Source organism: Stenella coeruleoalba, assembly GCF_951394435.1.
Source record: "Stenella coeruleoalba genome assembly, chromosome: 9".
In the NCBI taxonomy this organism is placed as follows: Eukaryota; Metazoa; Chordata; class Mammalia; order Artiodactyla; family Delphinidae; genus Stenella; species Stenella coeruleoalba.
The window spans coordinates 77,893,071-77,913,908 of NC_137155.1; the positions used below are offsets into that span (position 1 = coordinate 77,893,071).

General features: G+C 38.9%; 1 protein-coding gene across 1 annotated transcript in view; it reads right to left on the reverse strand.

Moving 5' to 3' along the window:
* SLC13A1 (solute carrier family 13 member 1) overlaps positions 1–20,838 on the reverse strand; it is a gene marked incomplete at its 5' end in the record, with an annotated part of 76,106 nt that overhangs the window by 53,859 nt on the left and 1,409 nt on the right. The window contains 2 exons of the mRNA XM_079932479.1: positions 388–524; positions 2,368–2,496. Of these exons, the coding sequence (XP_079788605.1) occupies positions 388–524; positions 2,368–2,496 (266 nt within the window). The remainder of the gene's footprint in view (positions 1–387; positions 525–2,367; positions 2,497–20,838) is intronic.

The window sequence follows — 20,838 nt, forward strand, 5'->3', positions numbered from 1 at the left end:
ACCTTTTTTTTTTTTTTCTTTTTGCGTTATGCGGGCCTCTCACTGTTGTGGCCTCTCCCGTTGCGGAGTACAGGCTCCAGACCCGCAGGCTCAGTGGCCATGGCTCACGGGGCCCAGCCGCTCCGCGGCATGTGGGATCCTCCCAGACCGGGGCACGAACCCGTGTCCCCTGCATCGGCAGGCGGACTCTCAACCACTGCGCCACCAGGGAAGCCCCTCAAGTACCTTTTATATCACTTTCATATTTGCAGAGAAAAATAAAGTCATGACTTACACTGCCATACAAATGATTGTCTGGATATGCATTACTTATCTGTTTATTTGCTCTGCACAAAAATGGTCTGTTTGGAATGTAAACCTGGAACGGTAAACACAGTACTTACTTACCATGCTGGGTTCACACCCACCATCATCACCATTCTCAGAGCAATCCTTTTGTGCAGATTCCATTTTTCTATTGATGTTGCTAAACAGATGACTCCAGTTAGCAGTAGGTGAAAATCTTTGAAATAAGCAGATGCCACCTGAAATTACAGTTAAACCCATTATTTACATTGGTGGGGGGAAAACATTGCACCAGAAAGACATTGTTTCACTGCACTTAACTTTGACCTTCAACTACATGATCTTTCTATTTTGTTGAAAGAAATGTAGATGTGTTTGAATACAAATTTAAATAAGTTCCACATCCTTACCCAGAAACAGTAGTGCTATGAAAAAAGTATATAGAAAAGAAAAAGGGTACCCATATACTAAGTTTTTAAAGAGCTGAGCAACATCAGGCAGGTGCCTTCTATGCCTTAATTTCTCCATCTGTAAACTGGGGTTAATTAGTTTGTACTCCTATGGCAGAACGGCCATGACTATGATCTGGGAAAATCTCAAGTCAAGTTTTGGCGTGCCAATATCTTTATCACCACCATTATACCAAAACGGCAGTCACTCTTGTATCTTGAGTGGAGACTAGTAGAGTATACAGATACTTGGGCAACCACTTGCAGCAGGACTTACCAAAGAATGCTCTGAAAGGTACATAATATTTTTCTTTAAAAAAAAAGTTTCTGGGCTTCCCTGGTGGCGCAGTGGTTGGGAGTCCGCCTGCCGATGCAGGGGACATGGGTTCGTGCCCCGGTCTGGGAAGATCCCACATGCCGCAGAGCGGCTGGGCCCGAGAGCCATGGCCGCTGAGCCTGCGCGTCCGGAGCCTGTGCTCCGCAATGGGAGAGGCCACAACAGTGAGAGGCCCGCATACCAAAAAAAAAAAAAAGTTTCTGTGGTAAAATAAGTTTAAAAAACAGAGTTTTCTATGATTCTAGAATTTTCTTTCTTGTAGGCCTTCTCAAAACCTTTAAACACTAGTGTATACTATCACTCTCAAAGTGTGGGATACCCTATACTACATATTTTTCAAACTTATCTAATCATAGAAACCTTATTTAAAAATACCTCATGGTACTGATATTCAAGAGACCTGACTTTACAAAATGCTTGGCTTAAATTGAATCACAAGGCTGTGGTAAAATCTTCTCCCGCGGAAAGGGGAAGAGAACTGTATCATGGGTATTATGGGTTAGTTAAAAAACAGAAGTCTCCACCCACGTTACAGGACAGATGAGCCTCATGAAAGCAGTACTGGGCCCAGGCAGAAGATAGAAATCCAAAGGTGATAAATTGCATGGCCTGGCATCTTGAACATGACATCTTGCCTGAGAATGTTTCAGCTGTGGTTTAGGCAGTTGTGTGCTGGGTGGCTGAAAGCTGCATGGAGATAGATATTCTGGTTTCAATGCATTTCATGCTTTTAATGGGAAACTGAATCCATTTTCTTCAGATGGGTACCCTTAGATTGTATAAAGGTAAGAAACGCCTCTCAGCATGAATAAACTCTCAGCAAGAACAAAATGGAAATACATGTGAAAGTTAATTTGGCCTTATCTTCTGAAATGGCAGGTTTCTGGAAAAGAAAACAGGGAAGCTTTTTCTTCATTAGAAACAAAAATTGCTTTTCCAACACTGTGTGAGACCGAATTCTGTTGACTAGAAAAAGCTGATGCAGGACGTGAAAGAATTGGCCCTTTTCTTGGGAGGTAGGCACCGGGCATGGATGTCAGCCTGGGAAGATTGGAAACACATTTCTCCTGCTGGCACACATGACTCAAGAAGCCACAGTCTGTGTTTTGTTTTTGTCCACCTGAAGGTGGACACACATGCAGAATTCTAGAGGCAAGAAACAGCTGGAAGTTTGGAGGACTTATGTGGAAGCCTTATCAACAGGATTATTGATCCTTTTAAATACAGCTTTCTCATTGGAAGTAGCAGCATGAAGTAGGGAATCTAATTATGTCAAACATTCGCAGGAGAACTTACCTTCTTGGAAGGCATGATCCCAAACATAGGGAGCATTAAGGCAGGCAGCAAAGCTGTTACCGACAGAGGCAAAGCTTCTGTCAGCCAAAACGTGGCAACGACAAACAGGATGTAGGCACATTCTGCTTCCTGGACAGAACAAAGGCAAAATGCCAGGTGAAATAATGAGGCTGGGAAATTATCATTCAAACCACAATCACATTTGCTGGATAGAGTCGAGTCACAGAGAAAGTTATGAAGAAACTCTGAAGGTCCCTGCCCCTTTGAGTTGGGCAGCGAAATGGTTATTTCTGAGGGGTTCCAAGAGTCAAAATTTAATACACATGAAAAACCAATGACATAAAAACATCCTTATTTGTTATGTTTCCTTCGCATTTTCTTCAAAACAGACAACAGCATGCAGTCAGTTTTCTGTGTTCATGTCAGCGTATACAGTTGTTTGCCCTCACCTTCATTTGGCCTGTGAACGGTACTCCCTGCCTTTTCACTGCATTTCTTGGTTGGGTGGGAACCATGCACACTGACCTTCCTCTCCCTCTACTAAAAAGGGAAAATCAACCTAGAAGAAAAGTATTGGTGTACTTTTTTACAGGGAAAGAAGGACAGTGCCCTGTTACATGCATGGATAAGACTGAATTTGCTCCTAAGTGACACAGACCTGGAGGTGAAGAGCCTCTGCTTTGCTTTTTAGAAAGACAGCTGAGCTCCTGGGAAGACACAGGGGGACTCAACAGGATGGAGACTCTTAATAGAATGTTTTGCTTTGCTAGGTATAAAACTGTGGGTTTCTATTTTAGGGCATTGTTAAGGAATGGTTGGAATTTGTCATTGTGTTTGGCTTATATAAATAATTTTGATATGAAATCACCCAGGATGTACTAAGTGATCAGTAAAGGTTAGCATCTCTTATAGGCTTTGTTTTGCTCTCACACTGCTTAATCTCTGCAAATTCTGGGCTGTGTTTGAAAAATTTACAAATTTACAAAAACTGCTGTCTGAGTTTACCGAGGTCTTTTATTTAAGGCTTTCCCAGGACAATAACATTTCTAGCTCTGCTGCCCTCTGATTCACCTACCTCAGGGTGAGTCCTCTGGGCCTGGTATTTACTCATCCAGAAATCCTGTACTTTCAGTGGGTTTCTAAGAAATTCTTAATAAGCCATGATTGTGTCATGTCTTTGTTGTGCTTTTTCAAGGAGAAAGACTAAAGGTGTTTTGATGTTGACAATATTACACAAAGTCTGCCTCTATAATCTTGACAAACAATAAAAAACAGTGAAACAAAGCTGAGCTTTGACTAAATCTTCCTGACTTGCTCTGGAGAGAATCTGTGAATATGAGCTTAATTTAAAATGCCAGTGTAGGGCTTCCCTGGTGGTGCAGTGGTTAAGAATCTGCCTGCTAATGCAGGGGACATGGGTTCGAGCCCTGGTCCGGGAAGATCCCACATGCCACGGAGCAACTAAGCCTATGTGCCACAACTACTGAGCCTGCATGCTACAACTACTGAAGCCCATGCACCTAGAGCCCGTGCTCCGCAACAAAGAGTAGCCCCCACTCCCGGCAACTAGAGAGAGCCCGTGTGCAGCAACAAAGACCTAAGGCAGCCAAAAATATTAATTAATTAAAAAATAAAATAAAAATGCCAGTGTAGAGAATGACCAGGCCTGCTTTTTCTCTTAGTTAGAACACGTGGATAACCCCAAAGCTCTTCATTATGACCCTATGTTTTCTATCATACTTACAAGAACCTAGATTTCAAAGATAAAAATGGACCTTTTTATTATCTTGCTTTTTAATCACAACCAACCAGTCTCTTGGTTCTATCCATCCCCCTGTCATTTTACCTCTAAAACCTGACCTTCTGCTTCCATTCTACTTCCTCCACTGCAGGCAAGGCTGTTCCAGAATGAGGTGATCTTTTAAAAATCTGCTTCGTTTTCGTCATTCCCTTTCATGAGGCTGGATTAAGGGACTAGCTACCCTGACAAGTGTCTGGCGCACCAATCTATAAGGGACTGCAAAAACATCAGAAAAATAAATAGAATATGGTACCAGTGAATTCTGTTCACCACACATAACCCCTGCCATAGTGTTGAAATTTCATTTCCACATGGGTCTACTTCAGCTAGACACTCATAGTCTGCTCAGATGGGGCAACTTTGGGGACAAAATAAAAAGCAAAATTTCAAGTATTATTTGCTTGTGTAGATGGCTTTCATGTTTTAACTCGCCCAGCCCTGATTTAAAATGATCAAGTCAGTGATTTTTCAGTTGTTTATTGAAAAGAATCCAAAATCCTCATCTTGCATTCAAGGCCACCTTCACTCTAACTATAAGACTCACTCCAGGGCTTCCCTGGTGGCGCAGTGGTTAGGAATCCACCTACCAATGCAGGGGACACGGGTTCGAGCCCTGGTCCGGGAAGATCCCACATGCCGCAGAGCAACTAAGCCCATGCACCACAGCTACTGAGCCTGCGCTCTAGAGCCCGTGCTCCTCAACAAGAGAAGCCAGCGCAATGAGAAGCCTGTGCACTGCAACGAAGAGTAGGCCCTGCTCACCACAACTAGAGAAAGCCCGCGTGCAGCAACGAAGACCCAACGCAGCCAAAAACAAAAAACAAAAAAAAACCTCACCCCAGTACTTCCTGAAATATTTCTAAAGAGTCTTATCTATATTCCTTCTTCATATTTGGGTTCTGATCCCTGCTCCTCATCATACACCCTTCTAAACTCTAATCCATAACATTCAATCAGGCAGTCATACTAGTGAGCCCCCAGATACTCTTTTTTTTTTTTTTGCGGTACGCGGGCCTCTCACTGTTGTGGCCTCTCCCGTTGTGGAGCACAGGCTCCGGACACACAGGCTCAGCAGCCATAGCTCACGGGCCCAGCCGCTCCGCAGCATGTGGGATCTTCCCGGACCAGGGCACGAACCCCTGTCCCCTGCATCGGCAGGCAGACTCTCAACCACTGTGCCACTAGGGAAGCCCCCAGATACTCTTATGTGACGGCTTCTACCTGCGTGTGACCATACCTTGGCCTCTTGGACCCTCTGACCTAGTTTAACTATGTAGACAAAGCAGTTGCGAACTGATGGCCAAATCTAGCAAAAAATACAGTTTACTTGACTTACAATGGTATGTGTGTGAGTGTGTGTGCATTTAATTTGAGTCAAGATTTACAAACAAGCAGATTTCATATTAGATTTAAAATCCAGATTTCTGGCTTCTCTTGAAAAACGAAGGAATTTGGTAACATTGGAATCATATTCTTCCAGGTCAATAATTCTCCAGACTTGAGGACTCCGAAATTCCCCTTTAGAGACTGACTTGTGCTTTTCAGTTCTGCACAGTACCTCTGCACCATCTCACGCACTCTCTTACCTGCTTGGCCTTAAACAGCATTTGAGTAAAATCTCTGGTAATAAAAATGCTGCCTACCTGCTCTTCCTTGCAAATCACCAAGTGAGAATCAACACTTGGATCGCTCACTTGGATTTCTCTGCCTACCAGCTGTGTGGTCCATGGACCAACAGCATCAACATGATCTGGGAGCTTGTGAGCAATGCAAGCATCTCAAGCTCTTCCCCAGGCGTTCTGAATCAGGATCACCATTTTAAGGTTCCCCAGGTGGTTCTTACATAAGTTACAGTTTGAGAAGCCCTGGGTTACTACCTCGTTCGAGGAAGTAACCTTTCGGACCTTCCCTTTTATCATTATCCCTGGGTCCAACTTGCAAACCAGAAATGTGCTTCCAGTAAGTGTCTATTTGCTCAAGCTGAATCCCTAGACTCATAATCTATTGTGAAAACTTGGCCATTCTTCAATGTGAGGTTCATATTTACATCTTGTCTATGGAGCTTCCCACAAACACTTACCTACATTTCATATTTCTGCCTATGTGTCCCAGGAGATTACAGCTGCATCTGGCTAAGGCACTATATCTGTTGTCCCTGATAGCTGCATTCCCACAATGTGTAGGAAATGCCTCTTTTTCCCATATCTTAAGGAAGCTCAAAGTCTAGAAAAGGAGGAAAACAGATGTATCCCCCTTTGAATGGGTAGGATGGCCATCTGTGTCAGTTTTCATGGCATAGTGCTGGTTTACACCTGTTGGGCAGGTATCCCTTTTGATTAGCAATCACTTTCATTCTCCAAAGTGTCCCTCTTTGGCTGACAAATTATGCAGTCATCCTATTGATGGATCTATCCTAGGACTACCTCCTTCCTCAAATTCCTGTTTTCTATTATGTGATCTTTCTTGGTCAGGCTTGGAGTCCTGGACAGGAAAGTGTTCTTTCCTATTAGCACTTTAGGCCTTCAACAACACAAGGTTAATCCAGGCACAAAGTCAAGTATTTTAAGAATCTTATATTAAATATACATAGGATTTTTTTAAAAAAATCAAAGATCTGTGGATGTTTTTGTTAAGAAAAAGAAAGAAACAAAAGATAGAGAAAAACATTTCATTTGTTATTTACATTATATTCAACAAAACTAAAATGAGGGTGAATGATTTTGGGTGAACACGTTCTTCTGATGAAGAAGAAAGTTCAGGAGTTATCTTAGTGCTCACAACTCAAAAGTCATTCTGAGGGCTTCCCTGGTGGCGCAGTGGTTGAGAGTCCACCTGCCGATGCAGGGGACACGGGTTCGTGCCCCGGTCTGGGAAGATCCCACATGCCGCAGAGCGGCTAGGCCCGTGAGCCATGGCCACTGGGCCTGCGCGTCCAGAGCCTGTGCTCCGCAACGGGAGAGGCCACAACAGTGAGAGGCCCGTGTACCGCAAAAAAAAAAAAAAAAAAAAAAGTCATTCTGAATGTTTGAACCATTCTGAATGTTTGTAGAACCATCTCTGAGATAGAGGAAAAAATTGCTTCATTATATCACTGGAAATTCTTAGAGTGACCCATTATCTCTAGCTCTACCATCTTTGTCTCTTTAATTTTTTTCTCTTCCCTCTCTTTCTCCACCTTCTTATCAAGCCCCCTACTCCTAAAACAGAAGGACACCACTGTAACCACCATTATACACCACAATCACCAGTACTACCACCACCAGCAAACACTGATACAACAGTAAAAGACCAATTGTCAAGTAAGTTAGACTGTGGGTGAATCATTTCCCTCTCAGTCCCTCTCAAGTCTAGTGAAAATCGTGAGTACATCTGTTGTCTTTATTAAAATTAACCTTGCAACCATAACAAGTAAAAACTTGAATCAAATTCTGTTCCACAGATAGCAAAACATTTTAGTATTATAAATTCTTGAACTGAGTGAGAGCAACACAAGTAACGTCTACTTTCATTTTGTTTATTGTGAAGGAAAATATAGGAAGGAAAAAAGATTCAAAATTATGAGTAAGACTGATCTTACAGAAATATTTTTTAAGTCATGATCTCTTCTCAAAATACTATATGAAACAAAGGGGGAAAAGTCCAGAGGACTTCCCCAAAAATAAAAACACCGATTTTCTGTTAAAAAAAACCTATATACCCTCTACCACTTCCAAAAGTTACACCGAGAAGTTCAGCAGACCACATCCACCAGGCAGAGGCAGCTATGCAGAATACAGATATTGTAAATTCCATTCGATAGTGTGAGGTGTAATGTCACTTGACTGTGTTTTCCTGGTCTGTGTGTGTACGCTGTGCCTTTCTGGCTCATTTAGGGCCATCTCCACCTTTCCTGTTAAAAGAAGATTCTCTCAAACTACCAGAGAGATTACGTGCAGATGATTACCAACCAATATGGGCAAGAAATTCCTGTTCCTGATTGACATATACACATTACTATATATAAAATAGATAACTAATAAGGACCTCCTACTGTATAGCACAGGGAACTCTGATCAGTACTCTCTAACGACCTATATGGGAAAAGAATCTAAAAAAGAGTGGATATATGTGTGTGTATAACTGATTCACTTTGCTGTACAGCAGAAACTAACACAACATTGTAATCAATTATACTCTAATAAAAATTTAAAAAAAGAGATTCCTGATCCTTGATATTTTTGAAAAAATGAAGCATAAGAAGCCTTCTAGCAGTATATGTTTTAAAAGCATTTTTTAAATTATGAAATATTAAGAACATATGGAAAATTATATAATAAACACATTCGTACACATATTTTTAAATGCTAATATTTTGCCACATTTGCTTGAATTTTTAAAAAATAAATAAAACATTCAAGATTTATATACACCACTCCACTTCCTTCTCTGAAATCCTGAAAGTCAACCACTATCTAGAATGTGTGTCCTCTCTATCCATGCTTTTGTGATTTTACTACATTTTACTACATTAATGCATTAATAAACATCATGTGGTTTTGAGATTAAATAAGATTTTCTGTATATGTGATTTTTCAACTTGCTTTTTCACTCAATGTTTTATCTATTTCAAGTGCATTCATGTTGATACATGAAGGCCTATTGTTAATTTGTTTTAAATGGATAGAGCATTTCTTTTTATAAATACATTAGAATTCATATGTCCGTTTTTCTACTGATGGCTGTTTACGGGCTACGAACATCTTTGTACTTAGTTCCAAAGTGAATATAGGAAAGAGATTTTCTAAGCTAGTGTATAAAAGTAGTTATCGAAGTTTCTGAGTGGAAAGTATGCAAGATGGTTGTATCAGTTTATACAGTATTAGCACCAACAATGTGAGAATGTTCCGTTTCACCAACCATTGGCATACTGGACTAATTTATTTATTGGACAATCTGATAGTATGGAAAGTTCTTCTTAATTTGCATCTGCTTGAATACCACTGAAGTATTTTTTTCATGGTTATTGAACATAATTGTTTCTCTCCTGAAAATTACCTTATTTATAGTCTCTTTCCATCTTTCTGTTCAGTTATTTCTTTTTATCATGAATTTGTGGAGTTATTTTTAGATTCTTAATAATATTTCTTTATAAGTATATATTTGCAAATATTTGTCTTACTCTCTGACTCATCTATGAAATTGGTTTTATTCTATTTCTGGTTGATAAGAGGATTTTAATTTTAATGCAGTTATTTTAAAATCCTTTCTGTTATATTCTGTGCTTTTACTACCTTGTATGAGAAATTCTTTCTATATTCTATTATATTCCCATATTTTTTTCTAAAACTTAAAAAGGCTGTTTTCAAGTGTAGGGCCTAAATTTACTTGTAGAAGAATCTGATGCCTTTTTTCTAAATGTATAACCTAAATGCCCTGGCTTTTTTTATTAGATGGTCCATCTTTGGTCCATCTAATTTGTGTTGCTATATTATTTCCTGTGCCAAATCGCTACAAATGCAGGCACATGTGTTTATGGACTCCTTGTTTTGTCCCTCAATCACCTACTCCCCCCACCGCCTTTCAAACATCAACTCTTGCAGAATTACTAAACTCTTTTAACTACTATAGCTTTTCAATAAGTTTTACAATCTGTACCTCAAGTCCCTTATCTTACATTTTTCTCAAACTTGCCTTGATAGTTTTAGGCTTTTACATTTTGAATTTTAGATTTTTATTGAAATTACACAGAATTTATAAAACAAGAAATGGCCTTAAAATATTCCCATCTATGAACACTTTCATTCATTTAGGTATTCATTAAATTCCTTCTATAATATTTTGAAGTTTTCCCCATAAGGGTCATGTAAATCTGTACTAGACATCTTCATTATTGTTGAAAAAAATGAGAAATTAATCTAATTATCATCCTTTTGTATAATTTTTGTTCTCTTTACTGTTTGGTAGCTTTAAAATTTTCTCCTTATCTTCGGTGGTTTGAAGTTTCATTTATGATGTGTCTAAACATGGACTAATATTTAATTAAATTATTTTGTACTTAGAAATGCATATTCTATCTGAGGATTCATATCTTTTTTAATTCTGAAAATTTTAACCATTATTACTTTGAATATAATCTCTCTTCTAGTCCCTCTTTTTTCAGGAGGAATACGTTTTACATGTATGTTGGAAATTCCGAACTCATCCTTCAAATTATTCTTTCATGTAAAGCATATTTATTTATTTATTATTCTGTCTGATTTTTAGGTGAATTCCTAGTATTCTTTCTTATCAGTTCACTGATTATGTCCTCAAGTGTACTCAGTTTAAAGTTTACAGTTTATTATATCTTGAGTTTTTAAAATTTGATTTTTAAAAGAATTTCAGAGACTTTATTTTTCATTTCCAAGATTTCTAACTAGTCTTTTTTTTTATATTCACCTGCTCTTGGTTTATATTTCTTTTTTTAAAAATGAGGATTAATAGATACACAAAAAACTGCACATATATATTGTATACAGTTTGCTGAGTTTTGGATATATGCATATACCTGTGTAACTATCACCACGATCAGGGTAACAAACATATCCATCATGTCCAAAAGTTTCCTGAGGCCCCATTCTGGGTTTTGTTTGTTTTTGTTTTGTGTGTGTGTGTATGTGTGTGTGTGTGTGTGTGTGTGTGTGTTAAAAATACTTAACATGAGATCTACCCTCTTAAAAATTTTAAGTGCGCAATACAATATTGTTGTTAACTATGGTTACTGTGCTGTGCAGCAGATTTCTAGAACTTGCATAACTGAAACTTTTACCTGTTGAACAACTCCCCATTTCTCCCTCCACCCAACTTTTGGCAACCACCATTCTACTCTCTACTTTTATGAATGTGACTATTTTAGATACTTCATAAAAGTGGAATCATGCAGTATTTTTCCTTCTATCACTGGCTTATTTCTCAGCATAATGTCCTCCATGTTGTCGCAGATGACATGATTTCATCCATGTTGTCTCAGATGACATGATTTCCTTCTTTTACTTTAAGGCCGAATAATATTCTGCTGTCTATAGATAACACATTTTTCTTTATTGATTCATTCATTGATGGACATTTAGGTTGTTTCCATATTATGGCTATTGTGAATAATGCTGCAATGGACATGGGAGTACAAAGACTAATTCAAGATCCTGATTTCAATTCTTTTGGCTATATACCTATAAGTGAGACTGCTGCATCATACATATGGTAGTTCCATTTTTAATTTTTTGAGAAACCTCCATACTGTTTTCCATAGTGACTGCATCATTTCATATTCCCACCAACAGTATACCATGGTACCAATTTCTCCACATCGTCACCAACACATCTTTTTTTAAAAAAATTAAAACCATTCTAATAGGTGTGAAGTGATAACTCACTGTGGCTTTGATTTGCATTTCCCTGATGATTGGTGATACTGAGTACCTTTTCATATGTCTGTTGGTCATTTGTATATCATCTTTGGAGAAATGTCCATTCAAGTCCTTTGCCTATTGTGTATTTTTGGTACCCTGGTCAAAGATCAGTTGACTACATATGCATGGTTTTACTTCTGATTTCTCTATTCTGTTTCATTGGTCTATATGTCTGTCTTTATGCCAGTAAGATACTGTTTAATTACTGTAGTTTTGTAATGTGTTTTGAAGTCAGGAAGTGTGATGCCTCAAGCTTCATTCTCTTTGCTCAGATACCTTTGGTTATTCAAGGTCTTTGTGGTTCCATATGAATTTTAAGATTGTTTTATCTATTTCTGTAAAAAATGTCATAGGAATTTTGATGGGGATAGCACTGAATTTGTAGATTGCTTTGGGTAGATGGACATTTTAGCAATATTAAGTCTTCCAATCCATGAACATGAGATGTCTTTCTATTTATGTGGGTTTCCTTTAATTTCTTTCATCAATGTTTTAAAGTTTTATAGTTTTCAGAAGGTGAAACTCCTGGTTAAGTTTATTCCTAAGTATTTTATTCTTTTAGATGCTATTGTAAATAGGATTTAAAAAAAATTTTTCTTTTCTCATAGTTGTTAGTGTGTAGAAAACAACTGATTTTTTGCATTGATTTTGTCTCCTTCAACTTTACTGAATTTATTAGTTATAACAGTTTTTTGTACAGTATTTACAGTTTTCTACACATAAGATCATTTTACTTCTCCCTTTCCAATTTAATGCCTTTTATTTCTTTTTCTTGCCTAATTGCTCTGGTTAGGACTTCTAATACTGTATTAAATAGAAGTGGTGAGAGTGGGCATCCTTGTCTTATTTCTAATCCTAGAGGAAAAGCTTTCAGTTTTTCACCATTGAGTATGATGTTATATACTCAGGGCTTGTCATATACATCCTTTATTATGTTGAGGTTCATTCCTTCTATACTTAATTTGTTGAGAGTTTTTCATCATAAAAGGATGTTGAATTTTGTCAATGATTTGTCTGCATCTATTGAGATGATTATGTGATTTTTAAAAATCCTTCATTCTGTTAATGTGATACATCACATTAACTGTTTTGTGTATATTGAATCATCCTTGTATCCCAGGGATAAATCCCACTTGCTCATGTTGTATGATCCTTTTAATGTGCTAATGAGTTTGGTTGGCTAGTACTTTGTAGAGGAGCCTGTGATTTCCTTTCATTGTATTGTCTCTTTGCCTGACTTCGGTATGAGGATAATGTTGGCCTCATAAAATCAGTTTGGAAGTGTTCACTCCTCTTCAATTTTCTGGAACAGTTTTAAAAGGATTGGCGTTAATTCTTTTAAAATATATTTGGTAGAATTTACCAGTGAAGCCCTGGTCCTGGCCTGTCTTTGTTGGGAAGTTTTTGATTACTGATTCAAGCACCTCACACTCATTATTGGTCTGTTCAGGTTTTCTGTTTCCTTATGATTCAGTCTTCATAGGTTGTATGTTTCTAGGAACTTATCCACTTTTAGGTTATTTAATATGTTGGTGTGTAATTGCATATTGTAATACAATATTGTATATTTCTATTTTAAAAATAATTTGACATCTATTGTGGATTTTCCCCCTTTCTTCATCTATTGATTTCCCTGTTATTTTCATTTTATTTGGAGTGTTTTCATCTCTGTGTTGATTTCATTGTCAGACTTTCTTGGTTGTCTTATTTCATTTTGAAATTTTATTTCCAGATTTACCCTGTATGGTAGTTGTTTTGTTTTTGTGTTTTTTCTTTCTGTACTCATTATTTACCATCTAGAAGTTTTACAGTTGCCTCCAGCCAGTCCTTAGCTCATAGTACAGAGTGTGCCTTATCTTGTCAGCCTGAGGTCCTGTCCTCCCAGGACAATGCAAATCCTGTCATCTAGGTGGATCAGGAAGCTTGGATCAGCTCTGCCTGGGAGGCTGGGCAGAATCTGCCTCCTCTGAATGCCACCACAGAGAGTGGTCAGTCTAGCTTTTTTTTGGGCCTGTCATAGTTGCCAAGAAAACCATTCTCCAGCCCTTGTTTGTGGCACTAAAATTAACTCTGACCCTAGAATGATGTGGGAGCACTTCAGACCACAGGTTCTCACATCTGCTCTGCTTGCGTGCTTTTCTGACCCATTCTGGTCTACAGAGTTGTTCATTAGCTTTGTGTTTATGGTGGAGAAAGGGATGAGGGGGGTCTTAATTGTACAAACTTCATCTAGACTGGTAATCACAGGCTTTAAAGATAGGAAATCTTATTTAAAAGGTGAAGATATTTGCCAAATAAATAGGCAAATCTGTTTTTCTGACTTATGACTAAGTAAGAGGAGGGGAAAATAACATTTATGAATGCCTGCAACATGCCAGATATAATATTTGTTTTATGTAGACCTTACCAAAATTCTGTAAAGTAGGTACGGTAATTCCATGTTGAACTTAGGATCAATAATCACATTGCTAGTATGTAGTAGAGTTCAATCCAAGTATATCCATGAGAGCACATCTCATTTCATTTACTGCCTTAGTCCCAGCACTTAAACCAATGCCTGGCATACAGTAAGTGCCCAGTAATATTTATTAAATAAATGAAGCTTTTTTCCCTCGGTGTCTTTCCTACAGCTGTTTTTATTCATATATCTTGATCCCTATATAAAACAATCCCTCTACTAGGCATAAATTCTTTAGCCTAGAAATCTCTTTTCTTTGCCTTGTTCTCTTTTCTGTTTTCGCTCCTACTTGCCCGGCACTGGATGTTTTGGCGCTCATCCCGGTGGGTGAATTGTCTCTATAGTTCTCCTGAGGTTCTCACCTCTCTTGCTAATAAGCTGAAATTGGAACTAAAACTTTTACTTGCATAGGTCACTTCCCAGTAGCTGCCACTCTCCCACTTTCCCATTTCACAATATTAGTCATATGGTGTCTTAACCACCCCAAGTAAGCACAGCCAGGAACTTGCTACCGAGGCAGAAAAGGCAAATGACCCTATGACTAGGCAATGTGGATAATGACTCCCCCCTACTGAAGTTCTGAGTGTCAAATTATCTTGGGAAATGTGGCTGATTATATTTAAAAATCACCTTGGTTCTCTTTCAAATTATTGTTCCGGGTGGAATTGAAATATAAATTAGGCTTTAAAATATAGTTTTTTCACCTCTTCTCCCCCTTTTTAATGACACACTGACTGATATTATGGAATAATTTCACTGAAGAATTAGTACATATGTAGGTACCATCTCTCAGCACAGCTTGAGAAGAGCAGGACCAATCACAGGCCTCACTCACTGCAATTGATTTTCAAAAAAGAATGCAAAGCAATTAAGACAGGAGAAAAATAATGCATTCTAAATCTGTGTGCTACAAGAAAAACACTATTATTATTTGACAGAACCCATAAAGGGCTTTGCATGGTTCATGACACACCTACCCCTACTGCTGCAGGAAATTCTCAAGACTCAATCCATATTAACTGCAAAGGTTAAAGTGACTCCATCTTGGAAGATGGAGAGTAAGAAGCTCAACTACAAAGTCAAGGAAAAATAATTAGCATTTCTAGTTAGTTTTCAGCCCAAAATGGGTAGCAGGGAAAGGCAGTTGGTGGCTCCACTATGTCAGTTACAAGGGAATTTTTAACTCCTTTTCATCTAACTTCTAAAAGCAATTAGCAAAGGAGACATGCTGTATTCACACCCCATGCACACAGTGGAACTGGACATAGCCATAGAGATCATCTTGTTCTCCAGTGCACCAGGGTGTGATAACAAGTCAGGCCATGGATTAACTGCTTCCGAATCATGATGAGTCTGTTAAATGTGCAGCATCCCGGACTTCACATCCGTAAGTACCTCAGGTGACTCTGGGGCAGCCAGTCCGCAAATAACATTGAAAACTCTTTTAAGTCTTTTCCATTTTACAGATGAGGACATGGGCCAGAGGGTAGCATGACAGAATCACTTGGCGAGTTTTTCAGAATATGCTAGATAAGTTGGGACAGCCTAGGTTATGCTGTGGCAAAACCCCCTAAATCTCAGCAGCTTGAAACAACCAAAGTTTATTTCTTGCTCACATTATTTGGTCATCAGGGGTCGTGGTTGCTCTGTAATCCAGGCAGTGGGAGACCTCATCTCAACATGTGTTTTGTAATTACAAATGCAGGAACAATGGTGCACGAGGTTGTAAAAATCTGATATAAATGCCATTAAGGAAGCAATAGCATCAATGGGCTTGGGAGCCAGACAGCTTGTCTTTAAATCCTCCCATTCCCCTTAGAGGCTGTGTGACTTTGGGCAAATTGCTTAATCTCTCTGAGTGTCTGTTTGCTCATCTGTAAAATGGGGATAATATTGACTATACTAATGGTTGTTAGGAGGCTGACAGTAGACATTCACATATACTGTTGTTACCAACCAAGGCATAAATATGTATCATGAAAGGAAAAGAAGAGCTTCATGGAAGAGACACACTCCTGTTACACCTACATTCTTGTTCTGTCCCTTAGTCGCTCTCTATACTCTATTTGAAGTTCTTTCCTTTCATCGTCTCCTTTCTCCTGTATCTTATCCCTCCTACAAGATCTAGCTATGTACCATATCCTTCTGCTGCGAGAGGTCCTTAATCCATCCGTTCAGCACAGTTATCAACTATCTAACTGTGTGACAGGCACTGTGCTTGGGCCGGAGGAAACAAGTTAAACAACATGTTCTGTGTTCTTGAGGTATCTGCAGTTTAGAGGGGGAGGCAAAGATAAAGGCAAAATGGAATACATGCTACGATGGAGGCCGATGTCTCCACGACTGTGCAATGAGAGCATGGAGGATGATTCTGTTTGTATCACAGCCCAAGCCGCCTTTCCCAAGAAGGACAGGGTGAAAGGAGTGGGCATTCCAGGAGGAGGATGCAGCATGTGCAGAGAAAGAGAGGGAAGAACAATCATGGGTCTCCTAGGGCGGCAGATAGTGAAATATCGCCGCCATGGGAAATGTGAATGCAATGCGGGAGATAGGTACTGGGGGCTTTGGGGAGGGCTATTAGGAGGAATAAATGGCAAAATCCCAAAGATCCATCAGTATATACATGTTTGGTTTAGATATTTTCCCCCTGTCGGCAAAAGGGAGCCATGGAAGATGTCTGACCAGTGGTACAATAGGACGAGGTTGACATTTTAAAAATAGTCCTCTGGCAGGAGACTCTGGGGGAAGAGTGTGAAAATGGTCTATGAAAGAGAGAGGAAAAGACAGGATTGAGGAGAGCAGTGCCAGCAGGAACGGAGATGAAGACACAGATGGGAAGCGGGTGGATTCAGGAGGTAAAGCAACATAGACTGAGTGATGAGGGCTTAGGAATATCTGAGGGATCTGACATGACACACAGATTTCAGACCTGGAAACGGGGTATTAGATTCTCCGAGACAGGGAAAATAGAAGGAGCAGCAGGTTGTGGGCAAGTGGGATGTGTGTGGCTGGGGGAATGGAGGGGCTGAAGAACAATGAATCCCTAGAGATATATTCACCTTTTAATTACATGTCTATAACACAAATCATTTGTTTCCATCATTCGGCATGGATTTATATACAACCTTACTTTGTGATGAATGTTGGCCATGGTATATATTGACTTTTCAGCAATTGTGCAAGCTACTTGAAAGCAGAAACATTAAACCGCGTAATATGCCACTGTTCACTGAGCACAATACTTTGGGCCTAGCAAGTTCTCATCAGATATTCATGAAATAAATATATATCACATTTGGATTTTCTGGTTTTGTTCATCTCCTACCACATTAATTAGCATGATTCCATGCCTTCTTTTTCTTGCCCTCCATCATTCTGACGCTCTTTTGTATCTAAAATGTTCACTTTCTTGGAGTTTGTAGCATCTCCCCCCTTTATCTTAAATCTCTACAACAGTTTAGACCAACATTAAAAACAATATCAACTGTTTCATTACTTGATTTGCCCCTTTAAAAGTTCTGTATGTTTTCTCAGAATTCTGCCCTCCCTCTTCTCTCACCTGTGGTCTTTTTAAATTTTCTCCCATTCATTTTCCTTTCGTTTGTCAGACTTCTCAACCTACCACTTTCCCCCTTCCATCAGAGCCTTTATCACTTTAAGGTTTACATTTCTTTACAAGAGCTACCTTTTTCCCACCTGTTTAGTTTTTCTAGATGGAGCACCATAAGACTCTCATTATGTATCATTTCTTTTACTTATTATAATTTCTATTATAACTTCGAAATTTACGGTGCATCAGATGCATAGACTCTGAAGGAAACAGAAGCAGGTGGCCCTCCCAGCTGTGTTTCCTCCATCCCTAACCTGGGCTGGTCCAGGGCCCTAAGGCTCTCTGCTCGGCTGACTCTTCCCCTCTCCTCTCTTCAAGTTTCTCCTGGTGTAAAATATCTTCCAGAGAAATCCTGAAGTATCTGACAGAAACCTGAAATCTGGTCTCAGATTTACAACCAGTCAACTAGGGAATGCTGCTCAGTATCTGTGTGGCTGTTTTCCTGTCTCCTTAACTGAAAAAAAAAAAAGGGGGTCCATAATGAATGGGTAAATTAGATGGAGTGACACACCTGGAAGGATGCTGTCTACAAACAGAAAATATTATTGTTCAGTTTTCTCCTATTAAAACTCCTCAAACAAACTTGGCCTTCTTTTTATCATTTTGTTCCATCAAAAGAAATACAAAGAAAAGCCAAGAAACTAGAAAAATAAGTAAAGAAATAGTACGGAGTTCTGAGAAGTAAAATTAACAAGCTGCTAGAAATACTCATAAAAGAACAAAGTTGCACTGTGAATATCACTGGGACTACGGCACGTAGCCTAGGCCAATTTTAACAAGTTTTTATCTGGGAATATTTAAGATATTCCCTCTCCAAAAAGAAAAATTCAGTGAAATTATTAATTTTACTCAAATATTTACATAAATATCAATTACACTACAGGCTTGTTTTACTGACCACGAACTACTAATTGGGAAAGGACTAGGACCACCCTTATACTTATGTGATGATTAAAAAGACAGTATTTTTGATGTTTCAGTGTAAAGCAATAAGGAAATACAATTCCTTTAGTAAAGTGACATTTACACCAATGTGTTAGGAGTATACTTATTACCCTCGGAAGCTATAAAGACACAGATACTCAGTTGTGGTTGAGATCACTGGCTCTAAAGTCAGACAGATGTTGATTGGAAACATCTGTATAGCCACATTTTGGTAAGCTATTTGCATGTTTCTATCTCCATTTCTAATCTGCAAAATTTGACCAGTTACAATACCTAATTCATAAGGATTCAATTTGAGCTTCTGTTTGACTTATGCTCATAGGCTTCTGGGGTGATATCAGTACATATTTTCTTTCGTTGTAAAATATTATTTCCATGAAAACACTGAAATACACAGTTCCAAGGTCTCTTCCAACTAGAAGATTTTAAGATGCCTACTAAATGCCATGACTCATGGTAAACATTTGGGCACAGGTGTGAAGGGAAGGGGCACCATATCCTGACAAGCTGATAATACAAGCTTGTATAGCTGGGACTCTGGGACATTCAGCAAATGACACACATGAGACCGCTACTCCAGTTCTCACAGGTCCGCCCCAGTGGTTAGAATCACTGCAATTCTCTACCTTTTAAAGACATTGAGTTGCATGAGGTCAATTGAGGAAATGGCAAAGATGCACCTCTTCTCTGGTCTGACCTGTCTAAAGCATTATTGTAAAGAGTTATGCCTGAGTTGTTCAGAAATGATTATCAAGCCATACTTTATGTGACTCTTCAAAATAGAGGATAAATCTTCAAAAGTACAAAATATAGAAAAGAGTAAAACAAAACCACTGTTAAATCATGAATTCTGAGTTCTGACAGAACTTGAGTTCAAATCCAGTTTCAGTAGCATCTATTTGGCTTTTGTTGGGTCACATGTCTGCAAAGCGAAGCCCTTCCCCTCCCTTTTGAACATTACATTGCAAAGCCACTTAGGGGCTCTCATAATTGACGCTACATTTTTGAATTAAGGTAAAATTAAGGTAAGCGTTAAGGCTGGTCTATAGAAACAACTCAATAATCAGAAGGAAAATGAAAAAAAATCAGCCAATAACTTATTGTTTGTTGGTTCTACATCATGTAGACTCACTGTGCTTTTATAAAGCAAAATCGACTTTGTTTTGCTTGACTATTATTGTGGGTTTGGAAGCAAGCATAGGGTTCTCCGGTTTGGTAACATGAACGTTACAATAAATTGATTTGCTTACAATAAATTGATTTGCATTCATGTCAAAGTAAGCCTCTACCTAACTTTTAAACACTCCAAAGGCCCACATCCTCTGAAACAAAGTTTTGCTCTCCTTGTATGCAGCAGTTAAAATAATATTCTTTGGGTTTGATTAGCGGTTGATTGAATGGTTAAGTATGCATTTAGAGTAAACAAAAAATGAAATCATGTTACTGTACTAGAAAAAAATCCTCCCATTAACATTAATTGAGTTTTAACAAATGAGTTGATTAGAGGGAAAGGAAAGAGGAACACAGTTTGTCAAATGCAACTTGTTGCCAGGTTTCCCCACAGACCTAATGTGCACTTTCTGATTAATGACTCATGCATGGAGAATGTTGCTTTCTATTAATTTAATTGTTCTTCCTTTTCAAGGAGCTTATATTCACTTCCTCTGAAAATTATGGAAGATACTCAAAGTGTCATATGTGTATATGTCAAAGGAGCAGCACAGATGATATGCACTCATGGCCAAAGTTTGTCTTGACTAGTTTAACTTATTTTCTCTGCCATAAGTAAGGACTTATACTGAGAGTAACCCAGAAATATTAAAATAGAGCAGGTGTCCAGGTATGAATCAGGATGTACTCATGGTAGGAGTCAGCCAGGTCTGGGGGACGGGTAGGACCAGGGGAGTTGGAAAAAGAAGGCCGTCATGCGCACTAGATGGAGTGACGAGTCTTCGAAGCGGGGGGGGGGGTGGGCATTCAGATGAAATCCCTATGTCTGTGATTCACATTTGTCATCTAGTGGCTGCCAGAGACTCACAGAAGAGTCCTCAGAACTAGCTGGGGTGGGAGGGGCAGGGGGAACAGGGGAGGATTAGTCACAAAGAATTTGCAAAACAAAGCCAACCAAACCAAAGACCATGGAGTGTGCCCGCTGTTTTCACTAGACATTCTCTAAAACTTTGGGGGTTCAGAACAATATTTGACGAAAAGTGGGAGAGAGTTCTTCCCC